This window comes from Triticum urartu, chromosome 4, assembly GCF_003073215.2.
Source record: "Triticum urartu cultivar G1812 chromosome 4, Tu2.1, whole genome shotgun sequence".
NCBI lineage: Eukaryota > Viridiplantae > Streptophyta > Magnoliopsida > Poales > Poaceae > Triticum > Triticum urartu.
In genome coordinates this window covers 613,128,976-613,151,697 of record NC_053025.1, presented here as the reverse complement: position 1 = coordinate 613,151,697, position 22,722 = coordinate 613,128,976, and the positions used below count along the sequence as shown (strand labels likewise).

Genomic DNA, 22,722 nt, shown 5'->3' with positions numbered 1-22,722 from the left:
GATGGAAAGATCACATGGATGTCAGAGGGTACGAGGTACCAATCTACTGTTGCTGAGTGGGCACAGCTCATCAATGCCCCAGAGGAGCATGAGGATGACTTGGATATCTCTGCCAAGAAGAAGATGGATCATAACTCAATGTCCAATATGTACAAGGAAATTCCAAACGAGGCACTTGACACTTTCAAATTTGGCTCAGTGCATTATCTTCTGTCAGGGCTGCCAACTATAAATTGGATACTGAGGCACACTCTCTTGCCCAAGTCAGGTGATCACAAGATGATCAGAGGCCATGCAATCAACTTGCTACATGTATTTGATGTGCCACAGAAGTTCAAAGTGATGAGCCTCATGGTAGAGACCATCAAGAGGACTGCAGCAGACCAGAAGAGGAGCTGTGGATATGCCCCACAGATTCAGGAGCTCATCAACTTCAAGATGGGAACGGGCATATACTTGTTGGACAAGGAACACTTGCCCATCCGTCCAGATTTTGAGGACAATCAAGTAGTCATGACTGAGAATGAGCCATCATCTGCCCAAGCACAAGCCAAGAAGGAGAAGGCAAGGAAGGAGAAAGCTGCCAAGATGCCAACCCAAGAGGAGGCATCTGAGTATTTCTTGAAAACTAAACAAGAGCAGCTTGGTTACCTGATTGCATCCACCCTGCGGATTGAGAAAGGACTAGCCACCCTAACTCAGAACCAGGCAAGCTTAGAGAGGATCATGGAACAAAATTTCTATGACTTGGATGTCAAGGTGACAGAGATTCAGACTGCAGTGGAGCAGCTCCAGGATGACATGCAGGAGAGGAGAGGCAGGACTACCACTGATGCCTTTGCCAGAGTGCCACGAGGTCCGAGGTCGTCTACCGTGCCAGTTGCTGCCACCAGAGCCACCACCTCAGCACCAGCTACAGCCTCAGTTCCACCAGCTCCAGCATCTACTTCAGCTCCAACTCCAGCGTCTACTTCAGCGTCTACAGAAGCCTTCGTCCTTGGAGTGATCCGGACTCCTCCACCACCTGAAGATCAAGCCTGAGCGTCGACGTAGCACTATGCATTTTTCTAGGAACTTTTTGGTAAATTGTTGCCAAAGGGGGAGAAAACTGTATAGATCATAGGCTTCGAGAGAGAGAGAGTGTTGCTTTTTCTCTCTTGCTTTATTTGGTGGTTTTTTGAACTTGTTTGCTTTTGAGTGCTTGAGATACTATGTCATTGCTTGTGAGACATTCATGATCATGTGTTTGATCATAAGCTACACTTAATGCTATTATCTTATCTATCTTATATGATCATTCACTATTCTTGGTGATGAGTGCATGTATTTCATTCTTATCATTTTTAGCGCTCCACCAAGATGTATGTGACATGGAAGAGTAACCCATGACTCTAACTCCTTGTGCATTTGCAGTCCAAAGCAAATTTTAAATATGCACAAATTTAGGGGGAGCTCTTACTTATCACATACTTCTCAAAGCGACGATATATTTCATGCTTATTATCATTTGTCGAAGCTTTGATCTATATGTTGTCATCAATTACCAAAAAGGGGGAGATTGAAAGTGCAACTATCCCTAGGTGGTTTTGGTAATTCATATCAACATATAGCTCATTGAGCTAATGCTATTCCAAGATGATTATTTCAGGAAAGCTCAATGATTGGCATGGCATGGATGTGAAAGTGGAACCCTCAAAATGCTAAGGACAAAGGATTGGCTCAAGCTCAAAAGCTCAAGACTCTTCATTTTATATTTTAGTGATCCAAGATCACATTGAGTCTTTAGGAAAAGCCAATACTATCAAGGAGGGATGAGGTGTTGCTTAATGAGCCTCTTGCTTCATGTGCTTAGTGATATGCTCCAAAACCCTCAACTACTTTCCCATATCCACATATGACCTAAACCCTAAGCCAAACTCGGTCCTACCGATTCTTCCTATCCGGCACCACCGAGTTTCACTTGTCATAAGCCACTGCCAAACCCTAGCAATTCGGTTCTACCGATAGGGATCTCGGTCTCACCGAGATGGGATTGCAAACTCTCTGTTTCCCTTTCATAACTTTTCGGTCTCACCGAAAAGAGCGAATCAGTCCCACCGAGATTGCAATGTAAATTCAGTGTTTCCTTTTTGTAACTTTTTGGTCTCACCGAAAGAGCAAATCGGTCCCACCGAGTTTTCCTGACCAACTCTCTAGTTAGCTAATTACCAAATTCGGTATCACCGAGTTTGTGTAATCGGTCTCACCGAGATTACATTATGCCCAAACCCTAACCATATCGGTCCTACCGAGTTGCATGTCAGTCCCACCGAAAATCTCTAACGGTCACTAGGTTTACATTTTCGGTCCGACCGAGTTTGTTGATTCGGTCCCACCGAGATTGGAAAACTGTGTGTAACGGTTGGATTTTGTGTGGAGGCTATATATACCCCTCCACCTCCTCTTCATTCGAAGAGAGAGCCATCAGAACACATACACCATTCCAACTCATATGTTCTGAGAGAGAACCACCTACTCATGTGTTGAGACCAAGATATTCCATTCCTACCATATGAATCTTGATCTCTAGCCTTTCCAAGTTGCTTTCCACTCAAATCTTCTTTTCACAAAATCCAAATCCTATGAGAGAGAGTTGAGTGTTGGGGAGACTATCAGTTGAAGCACAAGAGCAAGGAGTTCATTACCTACACACCATTTGTTACTTCTTGGAGAGTGGTGTCTCCTAGATTGGCTAGGTGCCACTTGGGAGCCTCCGACAAGATTGTGGAGTTGAACCAAGGAGTTTGTAAGGGCAAGGAGATCGCCTACTTCGTGAAGATCTACCGCTAGTGAGGCAAGTCCTGTGTGGGCGATGGCCATGGTGGGATAGACAAGGTTGCTTCTTCGTGGACCCTTTGTGGGTGGTTGCTTCTTCATGGACCCTTCGTGGGTGGAGCCCTGTGTGGACTCGCGCAACCGTTACCCTTTGTGGGTGGAGCCCTCCGTGGACTCTCGCAACCGTTACCCTTTGTGGGTTGAAGTCTCCATCAACGTGGATGTAGGATAGCACCACCTATCCGAACCACGGGAAAAACATCCGTGTCTCCAATTGCGTTTGAATTCTCCAAACCCTTCCCTCTACATTCTTGCAAGTTGCATGCTTTACTTTCCGCTGCCAATATACTCTTTGCATGCTTGCTTGAATTGTGTGATGATTGCTTGACTTGTCCTAAAATAGCTAAAATCTGCCAAGAACTAAAATTGGGAAAAGGTTAAGTTTTTATTTGGTCAAGTAGTCTAATCACCCCCCCTCTAGACATACTTTCGATCCTACAGGGTTCGAGAACAATGTAGACATGACCGAGACACGTCTCCGGTCAATAACCAATAGCGGAACCTGGATGCTCATATTGGCTCCTACATATTCTACGAAGATCTTTATCGGTCAGACCGCATAATAACATACGTTGTTCCCTTTGTCACCGGTATGTTACTTGCCCGAGATTCGATCGTCGGTACCTCAATACCTAGTTCAATCTCGTTATCGGCAAGTCTCTTTACTCGTTCCGTAATACATCATATCGCAACTAACTCATTAGTTGCATTGCTTGCAAGGCTTAAGTGATGTGCATTACCGAGAGGGCCCAGAGATACCTCTCCGACAATCGGAGTGACAAATCCTAATATCGAAATACGCCAACCCAACATGTACCTTTGGAGACACCTGTAGAGCACCTTTATAATCACCCAGTTACGTTGTGACGTTTGGTAGCACACAAAGTGTTCCTCCGGCAAACGGGAGTTGCATAATCTCATAGTCACAAGAACATGTATAAGTCATGAAGAAAGCAATAGCAACATACTAAACGATCGGGTGCTAAGCTAATGGAATGGGTCATGTCAATCACATCATTCTCCTAATGATGTGATCCCGTTAATCAAATGACAACACATGTCTATGGTTAGGAAACATAACCATCTTTGATTAACGAGCTAGTCAAGTAGAGGCATACTAGTGATGTTTAGTTTGTCTATGTATTCACACAAGTATTATGTTTCCGGTTAATACAATTCTAGCATGAATAATAAACATTTATCATGATATAAGGAAATAAATAATAACTTTATTATTGCCTCTAGGGCATATTTCCTTCAGTTTTCATTGGGATAAAGTGGACTACTTTGGTCAAGCGATCCACTACTATCCAGATAGAATCATATCCTGATCGGGTCCTGGGCAATCCGGTGATAAAATCCATGCCAAGCTTATCCCACTTCCATTCGGGTATCGGCATAGGCTGCAGTAATCCTACTGGTTTCTGATGTTCTGCTTCTACTCTCTGACATACATCACACACGGCTACATACTCGGCAATATCCTTCTTCATATCAGTCCACCAGAAACGCTCCTTCAAATCCAAATACATCTTGGTGTTTCCGGGGTGTATCGAGTATGGCGAGTCATGAGTTTCCTGTATTATTAACTTCCTGATCTCTGCATTATTGGGCACATATATACGGCCTTCAAACCACAAGGTGTCGTGCTCATCCCCAAGAAAACCTTTGGCTTTCCCTTCACTCATCTTCTCCTTTATCTCGGCAATCTCCTTGTCATCCTTCTGAACTTCTTGAATCTTTCCCAACAATGTAGACTGAACATCCATTGCTGCAACAAAACCTCTAGGAACAATCTCCAAACGTAGCTCCCTGAGATCCCCGGCTAACTCCTTTGGCATCCCTCCGCTTACGAGGGTGTTAATATAACTCTTACGGCTCAAAGCGTCTGCTACGACATTGGCCTTTCCTGGGTGATAATGCAGCTTCATGTCATAATCCTTTATAAGTTTCAACCATCTCCTCTGTCTGAGGTTAAGCTCCTTCTGAGTGAAGATGTACTTCAAACTCTTGTGATCCGTGTATACATCACAACGATTTTCAATGAGAAAGTGTCTCCAGGTCTTGAGCGCGTGCACCACAACTGCTAACTCCAAATCATGCGTGGCATAATTCAGTTCGTGCGGTTTAAGTTGTCGTGAGGCATACGAAACAACTTTCCTGTCTTGCATCAGTACTCCTCCAAGTCCTAAGCGAGAGGCCTCGCAATACACTTGGAAATCTTTGCGTATATCCGGCAGAATCAACACTGGGGTTATAGTCAAACGTTTCTTCAACTCATGGAAATTTGCTTCACATTCATTAGTCCAATGGAACTTAGTGTCCTTCTTCAACAATGTCGTCATAGGTTTGCAATCTTAGAGAAATTCTCAATAAATCTCCGATAGTATCCTGCGAGTCCAAAAAAACTGCAGATCTCTCCGACTGAGGTGGGTGCCAACCACTTCGTGACTGACCGAACCTTGCTGGGATCCACTGCTATACCTTCTCCTGATATAACATGTCCAAGAAATCCAACTTTCTTCAACCAGAACTCGTATTTGCTGAACTTGGCATACAACTGATGTTTCCAATGAACAGTTATATAATACACGGTGAACCGTTTTCCAACATATATTGAACTTCTTTTAAATACACACTGAACTGTTCATTGTGCATTAACAAATTGTTCACAATGTATTATTATTATGAAAGAAAAAGGAAAATAAAAAACTGGAAGGAAAAAACATGTAAGAACCAGAAAGGAAAAACGAAGGCTGCAGCGAACTGGGCGAGCCCGCGGGCCGCAAATAGGATCTGCCATGGTTGTTCAGAGGAAGAGCAGGCTACGAGTCCTTTTTGGGCCGGGCTAGCTTTTCGGAGGGCCCACGTTATTTTGTCTCTACCACGATAGACAAACTCTCGGCCTCTCATCACCATATACATATGAAAAAGAAAAAACAAACTTGGGGGTGTTCTTCTTCCCCACTGTCGGCAATTGGTTTTCCGCCGCCGCTGACCTCCCAGTCCGTCGCCGCCTTCCCCGCCCGGCGACAGCCACCATCGCCGTTCCCACTCAAAATCCCTTCCCCGCTGTCCGCAATTCCGGCAAGGTATGATGAGCATGCTTACTTAAACTGCAGTGACGCCCAGATCCGCCGCCGCCCCCAGTAAAGGAAGCAACTATCTTTTTGGATTCATATCTCATGACTCCACTTGCTCTATTATGTTAGTAGCACATTAGGAGTACTATTAGAGCAGTGAATTTAATTGGGGTTTTTTCCATGTCCATTGCAGTTCTGAATGGGGAACATCCTCAATTTCACAACTGCTGTGTCAGATCATTGCCGTCCAGGGCAACTATGCCGAGGCAGCGGCAGCAGCAGCAGCAGCAGAATAGCAACTCATCAGCTCGAATCGTTGAGCATTCTGGCTTTTAGAGCTTTATTATGCAAGCACATACAAAGGCATGAAGCGTTCCGTCGAAAGCGGGTAGCCAGCGGTCAGTTTCAACTGCTGAGTATTCTGCTTTGCGGAGACATCCATGCCAAGGGAATAGCGGCTGACGATCGGTTTAAACTGTGTGGCATTCTGATCTGTGGAGTTATATCCGACTACATCGTGTATGACCCAAAGGAACCACATGTTGATCTGTGGAGTTGCCATCCAAGGAAAATCCACAGAGGGGGAAGCAGCAGAATAGCAAGCCACCAGTTTGAACCGTTGATCATCCTGGCTTTCAGAGCTATATTGGAGCACATATGGCAACATAAATCGTTTGTTCAAAAGCAGATAGCCAATGGCCGGTTCCAGCTCCTGAGCATTCTGCTCTGCGGAGCAATCCATGCCAAGGGAATCGTAGCAAGTGATCAGTGTAAAATGTGTGGCCTTCTGCTATGCGGAGTTATGTCTGACTACTTCTGTGATGATGCAAAGGACCCACCGACTGATGTGCTTCGAGACCTTCCAGAGGTACTTTGTTAAAATCTTGCGCTCCAGCTCGTCTCCTGGTTGCAGATTACTGATTTTTACTTTCCTACAACCATGATGTATCATTTTTCTGCAGGGCTTACTTTGGACAATTTTTTCAATGTTGCCTCTAGATGCGGCTGTTAGGACCAGTGCCTTGTCAAGGCAATGGAGATACTTGTGGACAGATTGTCCTAAACTGAGTTTCGATGGAAATACATTATGCAGCAAGAAAAATCATGGGAAACAAGTATATACTCCCCTGTTCATTCACATTGTTAATAGGGTCTTGGAACAGTGCCGTGGCAAGTTTGTTGAAGGGCTCGCAATCAAAATTGAGCTGAACTGCATGTTGGTTGAATATCTTGATAATTGGGTCCGTTTCGCAGTATCATCTGGGACAAAGGCACTAGTTTTTGATTTAGCACCAGAAGAGCGTCAACTTGTAGGCCGTGATGATCGCTACAGATTCCCATTTGAGCTTTTAGACAAGGAAAGTATATGCCGTCTGCAGAAAATACATCTTAGTTTTGTAGATTTCCAGCCACCAATGCAGTTCAGAGGTTTCCCTAACCTACAGAAGCTTGACCTTAACTTAGTGAATGTCAGTGGGAAGGATATTCTACATATGCTGTCAAACTGCTGTAACCTAGAGTGGCTGAGTATTGTTAGATGCCATCTCAATAGTGAACTAGAGGTTAACTGCCCACTGCCTCATCTGCTATACTTGAAAATTGTGTCCTGCAATATAACAAGTATAGTGTTCGATGCAGTGAACCTTGTGACTTTTAAATACAAAGGAAGAGCTGTGCCTATTGACCTGAGTAAATCATCAGAACTAGTATGTGCTGATATATGGTTTGGTAGAGTCACTTTTGGGCACGCTATTGCTGTACTTGCTAAAGTGCTTACAAGTGTGCAACATCTGATCCTTGATACGGCCTGTAAACCACAAAAGGTTTGTTCTTGAACCATCCTTGGAAGTCATGGACTATCCGTTAACAATTATCGCGTCATGACCTTTGGTTATCTATCTTTCAGATTCCCCGTTTGATGCATCACCGATGCGAGTTTTCTCAGATGACATATTTACAGTTGAGGTTGGTCTATGTTGAAGAATTCGATATCTTATCTCTGATCTCTTTTATGAGGTCTGCTCCTTTCATTGAGAAGTTAGAGCTGCACGTAAGTACTCATATTGGTTTCTTCTTGGTAGTCCATACATTTCTTTTTAGCATTATTGCATTGCAGCTTCTTTCAAGGCACTAGGCATCTCACTTTTGGACCATGCCAACTATCGTGCTTACAACTTAGAAGCACTTGTTCATGTATAATACGTGATAAGCAAACTGTTGTGCTGGACAATTTATTTTATCTGTGTTATTGCATATGCTCTCCAGGAACTGATGGATGGAGATAAACTGTTAGACTTGCTTGTTGTTTATCACTCTCTTTGTTTTGAAGCTACTAGTTTATTATTCAATCTAAATATTCCATGAAGTAAAGCAACCGTTTGATGAAAGTCTGTCTGAGAGCATATGTTTTTGACATTCAATAATAGATACAATGGACAACGGATTAATCACAAGCCTTCTCATCATACTTTGTTTTTGGTTCAAAATTGCAGTTTTGTTTCCCTGGTTACGTGCGTTTGGCACAAGAACTTGAACCTATCAGGAAGCTACCGGAGCATCTGTTCAACAATTTGAAGAGTTTACATGTTACAGGATTTAAAGCATGCATTGGCCAAGTTGAGTTACTTTCGCACATGGTGGAAAATGCCCCTGCATTGGAGGTTTTAAGTATAGATAATTCAGACAAATATCCCCTAGAAGGGCATGAAAAGAACGCAAAAACTGTCGTTGATTTGGTCCATAGAATTGTTAGAAGGTATCTTGAAGGAAAGATTTCGCCCAAGTGCACCTTAATATTACTTTAGGAGATCTGTTGGTGTAGGGATGCACACTGTATATCTAGTTAGGGATGGCAAACCTGATGAGGCAGCATCATTTAAGCATGTCTGCATTGTTCACTGCCATGTACACTTGCATTGTGACTTGGTTCTGCATGGGGCATTATAAATATTGAATGGGCATATTTCCCTTTGCATAAAGCTGCTATTAGCCCTCCTCTACAGGACTCCCTGTATACAACTCTATATTAACCTCGGAATTTCATGTTTTCGCTGCATTTTGGATGACATATCGGTCCTCTCTGCTTGACACGCTCATGTACTGACACATGCCTTATCTTCTTTATCAGACATGTAATCCTAGTTGTTATAGTTTCTTTTTCATCACGCTGTCTCCTCTCCCATATATGCTATAGGGTGTGGTGCTGGGAGTTATCCGGTCGCCCAAAGCACTCCGCGTAACCAGTAAGGAGTTGCCTGCTTCTGTATAATCCTTATATGTTTTTCTTCCTCTTGATTTACCGGCTGTTATTCCTCTGGTTACCGGTTGTGCTCTCCTCTGCCCCTGCTGGCCTGCGCCGGGCTGTGCACCTGCCTCCACTGGTTGAGCTCGCTACTCGCCTACTCGCGCAGGCATGCAGCTGCAGAGCTGAGCTGATGCTCCTCCTTGCTCCTGTCTCACTTAAGGCAATTCCTAATTTATCGTCTTATCATTTCTCCTTTTGTATCTGTCTAACCGAACCTTAAATTGGTGCAATTTGCTATGAATTTCATGTCATAGAAATAGAAGATGAAGAGATATTATCCATCAGTGCCCAGCATCAAAGCTGATGGTTTCAGATTTGCATCAATTATGAGCTGTTTTCTTTAATGCTTATGCCTTGATTTCTTGAAGGTGTTTGTTCTTCTACTGTTGGTGTGGTCAGAGGAGACTCATATCAACCAACCCATCGAGTCGTTGTGTTATCTTTTGTTTCCCCGTACTATTATTTGTAGTTTTATATCAATCAAAGCATGCTTTAAAGTTCTGATTCATTCTGCAATCGAGCATATATGGTTTGACATCAGGCATTTCTCGGTAGTTATAAGAGCTTATTTTTTATCTGAGGCTGCTCCAGTCCTTGCTGAGCCACTGGGCAGAGACACTCCATGATTGCTACTGCCAGGGCATGTGGGTTTCGGCACACCAACGCATCAGGCTCTTCATCTTCCAGGAACCTATGCAATCTCTTTCGCTAGCACCAAGTGTGCCTGTTAACTCCACCCGTGATTTGGTTTTGGCGCATTGCATCTGCGTTCTTGCCCTTTACGTGTTTGGTTTGTTTCTTTGTGCAAATAGAGGACCTGTTGTAATCAGGAATTATGCGAGATACATTGTAGATGCGAATGAAGAAATCACAGGAGCATGATGTAGTAAGTTCCATCCCTATTTATTTTTCATGTGTATGAAATCCCTGATTTGTTTAGTTTATGCATCTGATGTCTGCACTTTATTTGTAGGCCGCTACACAGGTAATTGTGAAGAAAAATGTGTTATTGTTTTATTGTCCAAATTAGTTTGCACATTAATTATTTATTACTACTAGGCTGGCCACTATTTGGAGTGTAATTTCTGATGTATGCACTAACTGCCGACCCTACCGGCAGTATTATGGAATTATATATGAGCTATGCAAAGAACCAAGTTTGTTATTCGGCAGATGAATTGCAGAAGTACACTCCCCCCTCTCTCGATACAGGGCTTCAACATGACTCAGGACTCCAGATTCACCATTTAATCTCCTACCAGAAGCACAAAGGCCTCCTATCATTGTGGATTGTTATATTGTGTTCTCTAAATTACATAGAGCTGAAAGAGGAAAATGGTATAGGATATCTCTGCGTTGATACTACATAAACATAGCTATGACTCATACATGCCTGGAAAGAAGGCACACTAGGAAGTATTTGTATCTTTCAATTTAGGATTATTTTTGTCTAGCTCTTACCGACAAGAAACTCTACTCACAAATCATCTGTTTTTTTTTCAGTTGTTGGCCTCGCTGACTAGGCTAATTAAAATGCCGAGTACGCACAGATCATTGGCTTCATGAAAACATTTGATAGGGTCTATGCAAGCACGAATATCAGTAAGAGATATCTTTTCATTGTTATTATATCACACTTCGCAACCCAATTTCTGAACTTCTTTTGCAGCACTACCGCGCTTGGTTGTCCTCACCCCCACCCCCCTGGCTGGGCAACGTTGGTCAGGGTCATAGAGAGGCCAGCTGGAGGAGGTCTTCTCAACTTGGTCGAGGCAGCCAGCATAGGCGAGCAGCACTAATGCAATCACCATTGCACATGCCATGACACTGGCGAGCGGGCCCAGTGGCAAGCACAATTGCTGAAAGCTCCTTGCCGGCGATACGACTTGCCCACTGATGCTCCTCCTTACCCTGCGGCATGGGCTTCCAACCATGCTTCCCCATCTATGGCCGCCCCACCTCCAGCTTCCTGAATCCTAGACCGCATGGAAAGGGAATGCATTTTCTTGAGATGTTTCTGAAGTAGAGCAGAGGGAAGGATACCTAGGTACAACGAAACAGTGGCAAGGCGGCATGCTAGGAATCAAGCAGAAGAACCAGACCATTGGAGTATCGGGCCACATATTTCAGACTTCACTTGCAAATACAGCCAGCAGGGTTCGAAGGTTCTCAGTCAAAAGAGAGCTCAATGGATTTGCTCATATCCAAGCAAGAGAAGCCTATCGATAGAGTATGCCACTTGTTGCTTTTCACCTTGTAGTGGCTTCAGCCACAGTTCTGAAACTTGTGATGTTCAGAATGTGTTGTCTAAACTGGAGGTGCCGAATTGCACTCTTGTATTCTTTTCTGCTGTAACTTGTAAGAACCCTTTTAGTCAATGATGAAGTTCATGAGTTCAGAAAAGATGTATCTGTTTGTTCTTTTGCGCATCACAGAAAATTCTCACAAAAATTGCCTTGTATTTCATCATGTTCTAAATTTCTGATACATCGTCATGCCTAAAATGCTTCATCATTTAGCAAAAATGCGAACAAACATGATATTACTAGTGCTACAGAGTTATAGTCAACCAAGTGGAATTCGTACTGCCAGCAATCTTCGTATTTCACCATGTTGTACATTTCTGATACATGGTCATGCCCAAAATTCTTCATGGTTTGGCAAAAAATTGCAAACGAGACCATGTGTCTTCCTAAATGCTTCAATGTTTTAGCAACAAAAGCACCTCAATGTTCAAGACTAGGAGCAGAAATTTGAAGCATCTCTAGAGCTAGAGCTTGCCGGTCTGCGAGAGTAGAAGGCTGAGGACGGGCCCTCGTGGCAGTGTCGAGGAGGGTGTGCCTCGCGCTGTGAGGAAGACGTCGATGTCGATCGCCTCCTGCCTAGGAAGATGTGGAGGTACGTCGACCATGACACCTGTGCTGCCCTCATTGAGACGGTGCTCGGCTTCATCGAGATTGGAGAGGATGACGACCTTGGCTGTCTCCTGGTCTTCATCAGCCTTGTCGTCGACCTTGGCGCTCCCCTCCGCAGCAACAGACGTGTCGTCGACCTTGGCCGCAAGCTCATCGTCGATGGCGTCAGGCTCCAGAACGATGTGCTCCCGGGAGGTGTCGGTCCTGGCTGCGCGCACTGCGGCAGCCGCACGCCAGACCTCGGCGGCAATCGGTGCGGGGCAGGGGTCGATGGCGAGCGGGGCCGGGGCCGGGGGCGGGGGTGGGAGCAGGAGGACCGTGTGGCCGTCCTGGCTGGGCGGTGGAAGGATACGCCTGCTGAAGGGACCGATCAAGTTGGTGAAGTCGCGAAGGAAGCCGTCGGAGCCCAGCGGGAGGGCCGCGTCGACGCGGCGGAGAGCCACGTAGAACACGACGCCGAGGAGTGACGCGGGGGCTTCGGCCGGTGGCGGAAGCAAGCGGACGAAGGTGCGCGCAGGGAGCCGGAGCAGCACGCGGAGGGCGAAGGCGTTGTCCCTGAGCGGCGGCGCGACGCGGCGGGCCCGGTGAAGTAGGCTGTTGAAGATCAGCGTGTCGATGTCGATCGCGGCCTCGTGGATCGTAGGCGCGTCCGCCACCGCCACCGCGCCCGCGCGGACCGCGGCGCGAACTCTCTCGATGAAGACGCCGACGAGCACCTCCACGGCGCGCGTGTCGTCCAGGTCGACGGCGAGCGGAGGAGCTCGCGGGAGACGGCGGATCCCCGCTGTGAAGAGGACGGCGAGGAGGGTCGTCCCGGCCTCCGACTCCTCCTGCTCGGGCTCGGCGGCGCGCTGAAGAGGGGCGAGGTCGCCCGGGCCTGCTGGCTGCGGCGCGAGCAGCAGTCGCCGCGCCAGGCCCCCCGCTACGGCCTCGTGGTACAGCTCGAGCAGGACGTTGTGCTGCGGCGCCATCGCAACATCGCCCGCGTGGATCGGAGCGCAGAACCTCCGCGGGGCCCGACGGCGGCTGGGCGAGGCGGCGGCGGCGACGCTCGAGCAGGAGGAGCACGCCGCGCACGAAGAGAAGCAGGTGGCGCGACATGGCGGGCGGCGGTTACAGCGGCGGAAGATTGGGCGGGGATTTTGATTTTGGGGATTCCGCTCCGCGTGGGGAGGGGTTTTGGGGGTTAATATAGTAATTACTCTAGATTAGAGTGAAATGAGGCGGTTGCTTTCCCAAGTCCAATTCCGTTTGTTCGAGAGAATTCATCCAAAAAATCCTTTGTTGTTGTTTTGTCAAAAAATCAGAATTAACTACAACAATTTCTTTAGCCACGCCTACAGCCGCTTGGCATTTCCCCCTAGTTCCCCGTCGCCCGACACTGCCATGTCCGTGCTCCTCAAACCACTTCGTTCAATCCAACACGGCCAGCTTGCTGCTAAGACCGCCCCTCTTTTAGAGGTAGTCGGGCGTGTGCTTCTGCAATGTTGTCCTCGTCAAGTCCTAGATCCTGGGCAAACGTCGCCAGGCCCCTCTCTATGCAGATGCAACATTCGTCCTCTGCATGCAAAAATCAAAATGGTCAACAACTGAGTATCAAATAGTTTCTTTTTTCTTTTTTGTAGAGGCTGGTGGTTCTGCCAGTGCCACTCCGCCTGGTGCACTGGCACATTGACGCGCTGCCTCTGCCGGCGAGGCGCCGGCGGAGGTAGGAGGAACTCGGAGGGGAAAGGGGTGGCGGAGGACTTGCCCTTGGCCTTGCCGCCGCTGGCGCCGGAGAAGAGGCCCATCCTCGCTGTGGTTGTGGTGGCTAGGGTTTGCCGGCGACGAGGGAGCAAGGTGGGCAGATGGGGACGGCGAGTTTGGATGAGGACGGCCCCGCCGCACGGTCGGCTTAAAAAAGGACGAGCGTCGTCGCTGACGCGTGGGCCCGTCGTCATAAATTAAGCTGACCGCGTGGGCAGCGGGTAGTTGGACGGCTGCCATGTGGGGACGCGGCGGATAGCGAGAAGGCGCGCGAAGCGTCCGTTCGGCGTCCGCGCCGACGCATTTAGGGCGCAAATTTGAGCCGCAAATGCGTCGGCGCCCCGGCCCCCGGCCTCACCTTTCCCGTGTCCGCCCTCGCCGAGCATTGAATCTGTCGGCCGCCAGGTAAGCTTTCTTCATCCTCTTCCACCGCCTCTTGCTTGGTGCTTTAATCGCAGGCAGGAATAGTTTATCAAGTTCTTTCCTAGCCATCTATTTGTACAATTTCTACAGTTGTACTTTTGTGCCATCTTCCTTCCATTTATTTCCTCTTGATTGCATAGGTTCTTTGAAAGTCTGATTTTGATTTCTTGAATGTTTGTAGACTCATTGATGGTTGATCTTGTTAGCTACAGATGATATTCCTTGTTTCGAACAAGATTGAGTTTTGATGGACTACATATAGTGTTTGATTCTCCTACACCGTGCCCTCAATGATCTTATGTTCACCCAGACTTATAGGTTTCTAAATACTAGGCTCATGGGACTTAATTCTAATGGTTAGTTTTTTTGGATTCATGTACTCTGGTGCTACAGCCTAGGTAAAGCTCCTTCATAATAGTGTTTAAAGCTTAAATTGATAATTCCATCAGAGTTCAAGCATTAGGCTCTCTGCTCTGTGTATTGCCAAGTGTTCTATATAATGTTTTGATGTTCTTTTTGTTGGAAATATGCCCTAGAGGCAATAATAAATTAGTTATTATTATATTTCCTTGTTCATGATAATCGTTTATTATCCATGCTATAATTGTATTGATAGGAAACTCAGATACATGTGTGGATACATAGACAACACCATGTCCCTAGTAAGCCTCTAGTTGACTAGCTCGTTGATCAATAGATGGTTATGGTTTCCTAACCATGGACATTGGATGTCGTTGATAACGGGATCACATCATTAGGAGAATGATGTGATGGACAAGACCCAATCCTAAGCATAGCACTGGATCGTGTAGTTCGTATGCTAAAGCTTTTCTAATGTCAAGTATCATTTCCTTAGACCATGAGATTGTGCAACTCCCGGATACCGTAGGAGTGCTTTGGGTGTGCCAAACGTCACAACGTAACTAGGTGGCTATAAAGGTACACTACGGGTATCTCCGAAAGTGTCTGTTGGGTTGGCACGAATCGAGACTGGGATTTGTCACTCCGTGTGACGGAGAGGTATCTCTGGGCCCACTCGGTAGGACATCATCATAATGTGCACAATGTGATCAAGGAGTTGATCACGGGATGATGTGTTACGGAACGAGTAAAGAGACTTGCCGGTAACGAGATTGAACAAGGTATCGGGATACCGACGATCGAATCTCGGGCAAGTATCGTACCGCTAGACAAAGGGAATTGTATACGGGATTGATTAAGTCCTTGACATCGTGGTTCATCCGATGAGATCATCGTGGAACATGTGGGAGCCAACATGGGTATCCAGATCCCGCTGTTGGTTATTGACCGGAGAACGTCTCGGTCATGTCTGCATGTCTCCCGAACCCGTAGGGTCTACACACTTAAGGTTCGATGATGCTAGGGTTATAAAGGAAGTTTGTATGTGGTTACTGAATGTTGTTCGGAGTCCCGAATGAGATCCCGGACGTCACGAGGAGTTCCGGAATGGTCCGGAGGTAAAGATTTATATATGGGAAGTCCTGTTTTGGTTACCGGAAGAGTTTCGGGGTTTATCGGTAATGTACCGGGACCACCGGGAGGGTCCCGGGGGTCCACCAAGTGGGGCCACCAGCCCCGGGGGGGCCACATGGGCTGTAGGGAGTGTTCCTTGGCCTACATGGGCCAAGGGCACCAGCCCCACTAAGGCCCATGCGCCTAAGAGAGAGAGAGAGGGGGGGCAAACCCTAATGGGATATGGGCCTTAGGGCCCATATTGGTGCGCCTCCCTCTCCCATCCCCTCTTGGCCGCCCCTTGCCTCCCCATCTAGGGCTGCCGCCCCCCCTAGGGGTGGGAACCCTAGAGGGGGCGCAGCCCCTCCCCTTCCCTATATATATTGAGGCATTGGGCTGCCCATAACACACGCGATTCGATCTCTCGTTGGTGCAGCCCTGCATATCTCTCTCCCTCCTCTTCTGTGGTGCTTGGCGAAGCCCTGCAGGATTGCCACGCTCCTCCATCACCACCACGCCGTTGTGCTGCAGCTGGATGGAGTCTTCCTCAACCTCTCCCTCTCTCCTTGCTGGATCAAGGCTTGGGAGACGTCACCGGGCTGTACGTGTGTTGAACGCGGAGGTGCCGTGCGTTCGGCACTTGGTCATCGGTGATTTGAATCACGACGAGTACGACTCCATCAACCCCGTTCTCTTGAACGCTTCCGCGTGCGATCTACAAGGGTATGTAGATCCACTCCTCCCTCGTTGCTAGATGACTCCATAGATAGATCTTGGTGACACGTAGGAAAATTTTGAATTTATGCTACGTTCCCCAACACTTTTGTCACTGTTTGATGTTCTGCCTTGGGTAGCCTCTGTCTTGGTTTACAGCTCCATATGGCAACCTATGTATACCTATGTAGGTTTTGTTTGAACTGTACTCAAATCACCCAGATGTTTCCATAGTCTTGCCTTCCTCTTTTTAACTCATGAGATTATTAGATAGTTGAATATCATTGCTCTCTGTCGGCATTCTATTTTCGTAGTTTGAAATGAGTATTGGTCCATTGATATTAAACTTCACAATAGGTAGTGGCATCTTCAGGAAAAAGTAGTGGCAGATATGCTGGAGATTTCTTTTCTACTGCAGGAATGATACTATTGCCCAAATCCTCAACACGCATTTTTGTGCTCTCAACCAAATGTGTGTGCTATGATAATTAAGGTTACTAAGATGAATGATGTTTCTATAGGGTCGGACATATTTCTTATCTTCATAAATCAGTGGTGCACAGATTATCTTAGCTATATTGTGAATCTTGATAACCCCACGATGAACAAATTTTGCGGCCTGTATTTGGGATAATTCAAATTGTTGCGAAATGTGTTCTTCCAGGAAAAGTCACTACATCATATGTCCTAGATAAATCTTTATTGAACATTTTAGTTTTCCTCATACATGCTTATCATTTGGCATAATGTTATTTTGCGAGCTTAATTCTACCCTGAATATACAAACAATCAGTTTGTTTATTTTATTTTTTTCTGTCATAATAAGACCTTGAAACCATCTTCCATCGAACACATATCTGTAGTATCTATACTATGTACAAGGTGCAGATAGATATATTTGCTGACCAAGCAATTCCCCTCATTTGAGACAGACCAATATATGATTACCCATCCCCTGGTTTCCTTTCTATTTTTTATTCCAATATAACATGATGAGCTATTGATTGTTTTCTAATTTCAGTGTACTCTAAAATCAGATTGTGCGAACATAGATGCATTTATTCACAAATTAGCAAGCACCTGAGTGAAGAACGCTTAAAATGCATGGAAAATGCAATTACCACCAGCAAATAAATTGGCATTTGTATTCCAGGTAACAGTTCCAAAAAGAAAGAGGACTATGGACCTGAGTGGGAATGGAGGCAGGATATTCTTCTGGATGGCTATGCTGAGGTGGTGGTTGGTCCGATCCATGGTGTAGGCAAAGTCGGTCAGCATGGTGGAGTTGTGTTGTGAGGAGGACACTGGTTTGGAGATCTAGGCGACTATCTGCGTGCTGGGTGGATCAGTAGCCCACCTCGGGATAGAGGCAAGCGGCGCTTCACGTGTGCCTCGCCATGCCACAACAGTGGCCTTGACAATGTTTAATCATAAGACCACTATTTTTGTGTCTATATGCAATGTTCACTTCGTCTATATCTTGGCAATGTTTAATCATAAAACCACTAATTTTGTGTCTATATGCAGTGTTCACTTCATCTATATCATATTTATTTTATATGAAAAATCATCTTTAGAAATTAACCAGGCCTAACTACAACAGTAGAAATATGGTGAAAACTAATATGAAACAACTTGTGTCACATATACCAAACCAAGGTTGCTTATCAGTAAACACCTAATTATTTAGCATATGCTTTAGGGCCAAATTATGTTTCATGTGCCATTATTATTGCCTTTTTTAATACATTATTTAAATCCTTACGTGACACCAATCTTAAATAGATCCATCTATCAACGAGAAAGCTCTGCCACAAGAAAGTGATGACTCTGCCTGGTGTCGCCGACTGCATGTTTTGCTCCTCCGTACCCATAGACTAGAAGACTAGGGCTATATAGATTGCTTTCTAAAACCAATGTAAATAAGCTATCATGAGCTGCGCTCACAACTTTGTTTTCGGCTATCATGCTACCTAGCATTGTAATATATATTGCTATGTATGAACATATGCTACCCAAGTATATATTTCCTTTATTCCTTATGCTTAAATTATTTTCTTATCGATCTTATAACATATCTTATTTGTATAGTTTGAATACATGGTTTTCTCGCTTTTTGCGCTATGGGCGCAACCGGAGTTGATCACAAAGAGGTAGCATTGAGGATATATACACAAAAGAGTATAGAACCAAATTATATGATGTAACTGACCACTATTTCTATTAACTTCTCATGTACACAATGTTCACGAATACATGTATTAAGTATATTTTACCGTGTCACTTATGTTTACTCTTTTTTTAATGCAAGTTTACAGCTACTCGGAGTTCCTAATTGCATACACAACTATCTTAACCTATCGATGATCTAATTTGTGGCATTATTACTTTAAGAAAATATTTGCATTTAATTTCCTTTATATATAAGGGTATAAGTTCTTACCAAATGTAATCAAATATACGGTTATTGAAAAAAATGTAAATATTTTCAACACGAACATGATTTTAAACGGGTCTTTGCGCCATTTGGCGCAACTGGTCATCTAGTTACCTTAAACTTGCTCAAATCTGGGACGATACGAGACTGCGCGGTCATGCCCGGATACTTGTGTAGCTAGCGCACTGGCCCACATGTCATCCGCACTTTTTCTTTGATCTTTCTCCTCGCGCCCATGGCCAGTGCTCGCCTTGCCGCGCCCGCAACCGCTCCCAGGCCGGAGCTCGAGAGCTCGCGACCGGTTGTCGTGCCCAGCGGCCGGAGCTCGCGACCGGTTGTCGTGCCCAGCGGCCGGAGCTCGCGTGCCTCCTGCACGGGGTGGTCGAGGCTGCTCGCGTCGGTGGCCAAAGCCGCTCGCGCGCCCACGGCCGCTCCGAGGCCGAAGCCCGCGCGCCCGAGCCCATAGCTCGCGCCAACGGCCGCTCTGAGGCCGGAGATCGCGCCCACGGCCGCTCCGAGGCAGGAGCTCGCGCCCACGGCCGGTCCGAGGCACGAGCTCACGCCCACGGTTGTAGGTCGCGCACGGCTGGTTCGCGTCCGGAGCCCGCGCTCACGGCCGCTCTTTGACGGAGCTGCTCACGCCCGTGGCATGTGTGCGTGCAGCCGCGCGTCCATGTGTGCAGCCGTTGCCGCATGTGCGTGCGTGCCTGGCGCTCCAGCGTGCCACCGCGCATGCGGAGATCGCCACCGGAGCTTGCCACCACCACTGCCACAGGTGGTTGCAAGCTGGAGGGCCGGCCATCGGCATGTTTGTCGTTGTTGCGTGCTCTAGTTGTGTCGCACATAACCTGCTCGACTAAATGCCTCAATATGAGGAGGCCAATTTGAGATGTGTGGATGTGAAAGCGGACAAACGAGGGCTCCAAGCGGACGCGCCCGTACACACACACAGAGAGAGAGAGAGAGAGAAAGAGAGAGAGAGAAGCGAAAGAGTAAGGTGAGATTCATACGTTACCGTTCATTTCAGAGTAATCTATCTGTTGGGTACATACATGATACATGGAAGTTCAAATAGTCTCTCTCTCACACACACACCGCATGCCTCCCTGGCTCGTCACAATTAATCACCCTGATAGACAGAGCTTCTGCAGCAGAGTTCTCTGAACTCTTGTGATATTTGAATTGAAACTGCAGTCGAACCATCTTTGCCATAGCCTTGTGTTGCAGCTCTGATGTTAGATGTTGATCTTGTAGGTGACAAAAGATTTTGTGATGAGTGATGATAGCAAAAGGTCCCGCGGTAAACACTGCTTCCACTTACGAACATCCATAATCACAGCTAAAAAATCATACACTGAATGTTTCTGATTGGCTATTCCCAGGGCTCTGCTGAGATAGGCTATAGGATGATTGTGTGAGATAGAATGAATAGCACTAATACCAGTATCTGATGCATCAGTTTCAGTTGCCAATGGTTGGCTGAAGTCAGGAAGAGCCAAGACTGAACTCATACTAGGCTGAAGTATACCTGCATGCGGCGACCATCTCCGCGACTTGCCGCTCCAGGGACTGCATTCGTTGAGAGAAATCTGACAGCACTCCAGCCGTGCAGGTTCAGTTAACGGTTCCAGAGCTTTGTGCTGGACGTCGTCTTGAGTTAGAAGAATTTCACCATGCATTGCTCCCCCAGTTGAATGGTCAGCGGGTGCGAAGGGTTTTACTCTGTCACTGTGAGTTGAGAGAAGGATCCGGCAGTGTCTCAAATGCAGACTAGTGTAGTACTCTGTCACTGTGACATGTTGTTTTCAGCTGCACAAGAGTTGACCAAAGAGCAACAGACTCCGCCAGCGCCCGGCCCTTCTCGCGTGAGTAGGAGGCGTGCGTCATCGCGCGGCGCAGCAGGTCCGGGGACCCGAACCCGTATCCGATCCGCCCCTGCAGCGCCGCCACCGCCGCGTCGAACGATGTGGAGGAGGAGGCCGCGCCGTTTTTTCCCCGAGGATTAGGCGAGGTGGAGTCGGTCAGAGCCCTTGGGCTGTGTATGGGCCAGGTTGGGCTCAGTACTCGGGCGCCTATGGGCCCGGTGACCCATCGACACAAAAGAATGAGAAATATCTTGGAATGCCTTCAGATGTTGGGAGCTCAAAAAATGGGGCTTTTAAGTACTTGAAAGATCGTCTTTGGAGTAAGGTACAAGGATGGATTGAGATGATGCTATCCTCTGCAGGAAAGGAGGTGCTTGTTAAATCAGTAGCTCAGGCGGTACCAGTCTTCTCCATGTCCTGTTTTAAGCTACCCCGAGGGCTTTGCCAACACTTGAATATGCTTATTCAAAAGTTCTGATGGGGGAGCAAGGAAGGGAAACGCAAACCACACTGGGTCTCGTGGGAATCAATGACACGGCCGAAATCTATGGGTAGTCTTGGTTTTAAAGATTTTGAGCTGTTTAATTTGGCCATGTTAGCTAAACAGGCATGGCGCCTTCTTCAGAACCCAGACTCGTTAAGTGCTAGACTCCTACAAAGTGTCTATTACCCCAACAACAATATTTTTGGAGGCAAACTTGGGAGGCCACCCTAGTCAAACATGGAGAGCTATTATGGAGGGCCGCGATATTTTGAAGTAAGGAATAATTAAGCGTGTCGGCAATGGTCAGACTACACGTATATGGGAGGAAAATTGGATTCCCCGAGATGAGATGCTGAGGCCGTACGGGTGCCGGATCACAGATCCGCCGGAGATGGTGGCTGACCTCATAGATGCTACTACGGCAACGTGGAGCAGGTTTTTATGCTCATGGACGCCGAGATCATATTATCTATTCCCCTGTGTACACGTAACCTGGCAGATTTCTGGAGTTGGCATTTTGAGCGGCATGGAAATTTTTCAGTCAAAACATCATACAACATGCTGGTTGCAACCAAGATACGGCGTGAAGCATGGCTGCATGAGGAGGCAGGCCCTTCGAGCTCCACTGCCGAACAGAAATCGTGGAAGTTTCTGTGGAAAACAGCGGTACCAGGGAAGGTCAGAATGTTCCTATGGCGCTTGTCTAAGCATTCATTGCCGACAGAAGATGTGAAGGCCCGTAGACATATGTCAACCACATCGTCGTGTGGTCTTTGCGGGATGCCGGATTCATGGAGACATTCACTCCTAGACTGCACCATGTCGAGATGCACATGGGCTCTTGCTGATGAGGAGTTGCTGCATAAAATGACAATGAACACTGAGCCTAGTGCAAAGAAGTGGTTGTTCAATCTGATGGATGGACTGCCCCATGATCAGTTCGTGCATATGTCAGTCACACTCTGGGCGCTTTGGTCTGCTCGACGCAAAGCCATTCATGAAGGAATATTCCAGAGCCCTCAGTCGATACATGCTTTCATTAACAGCTACATCGCCGAGCTGAAGTTGATCAGGGATAACAAACCTACGCACGACCAACTGAGCGGACCAAGAGCATCCCACCCTCTTCGGCCCAAAGCACCCCCTGCTGGTTTCGCAAAAATTCATGTTGATGCGGCTGTCCTCAAAGGAAGAGGGGGATCTGCAGTGGCTGTTTGTAGAGACAGCCTAGGCAATTTTCTGGGAAGTTCGGCCTTGGTTGTACAGAGGGTTGACGATCCCTCCATTCTGGAGACCATAGCGTGCAGAGAAGCTTTGGCGTTGGCACAAGACCTCCAACTACAAAATATGATCGTAGCATCAGATGCCAAGCAAGTCGTCCAGGAGATACACAACAGATCCAGA

General features: G+C 46.8%; 1 protein-coding gene across 1 annotated transcript; it reads left to right on the top strand.

The window, feature by feature from the left end:
• The first annotated feature begins 5,793 nt into the window (after positions 1-5,793).
• Positions 5,794-8,931, top strand: LOC125553230 (F-box/FBD/LRR-repeat protein At1g13570-like). Its single transcript, XM_048717032.1, has 5 exons — positions 5,794-5,966; positions 6,151-6,825; positions 6,920-7,780; positions 7,864-8,007; positions 8,450-8,931. The coding sequence occupies exons 2-5, from the start codon at positions 6,157-6,159 to the stop codon at positions 8,759-8,761; spliced, it is 1,986 nt and encodes a 661-aa protein (XP_048572989.1). The 5' UTR covers positions 5,794-5,966; positions 6,151-6,156; the 3' UTR covers positions 8,762-8,931.
• The last annotated feature ends 13,791 nt before the right edge of the window (positions 8,932-22,722 follow it).

Bases quoted from the DNA above. Each gene is read 5' to 3' on its own strand.
- LOC125553230 (XM_048717032.1), top strand. From the start codon at position 6,157: ATGGGGAACATCCTCAATTTCACAACTGCTGTGTCAGATCATTGCCGT. The intron at 6,826-6,919 runs GTACTTTGTTAA...ATTTTTCTGCAG, and splicing joins TGCTTCGAGACCTTCCAGAG to GGCTTACTTTGGACAATTTT. The intron at 8,008-8,449 runs GTAAGTACTCAT...TCAAAATTGCAG, and splicing joins TTGAGAAGTTAGAGCTGCAC to TTTTGTTTCCCTGGTTACGT.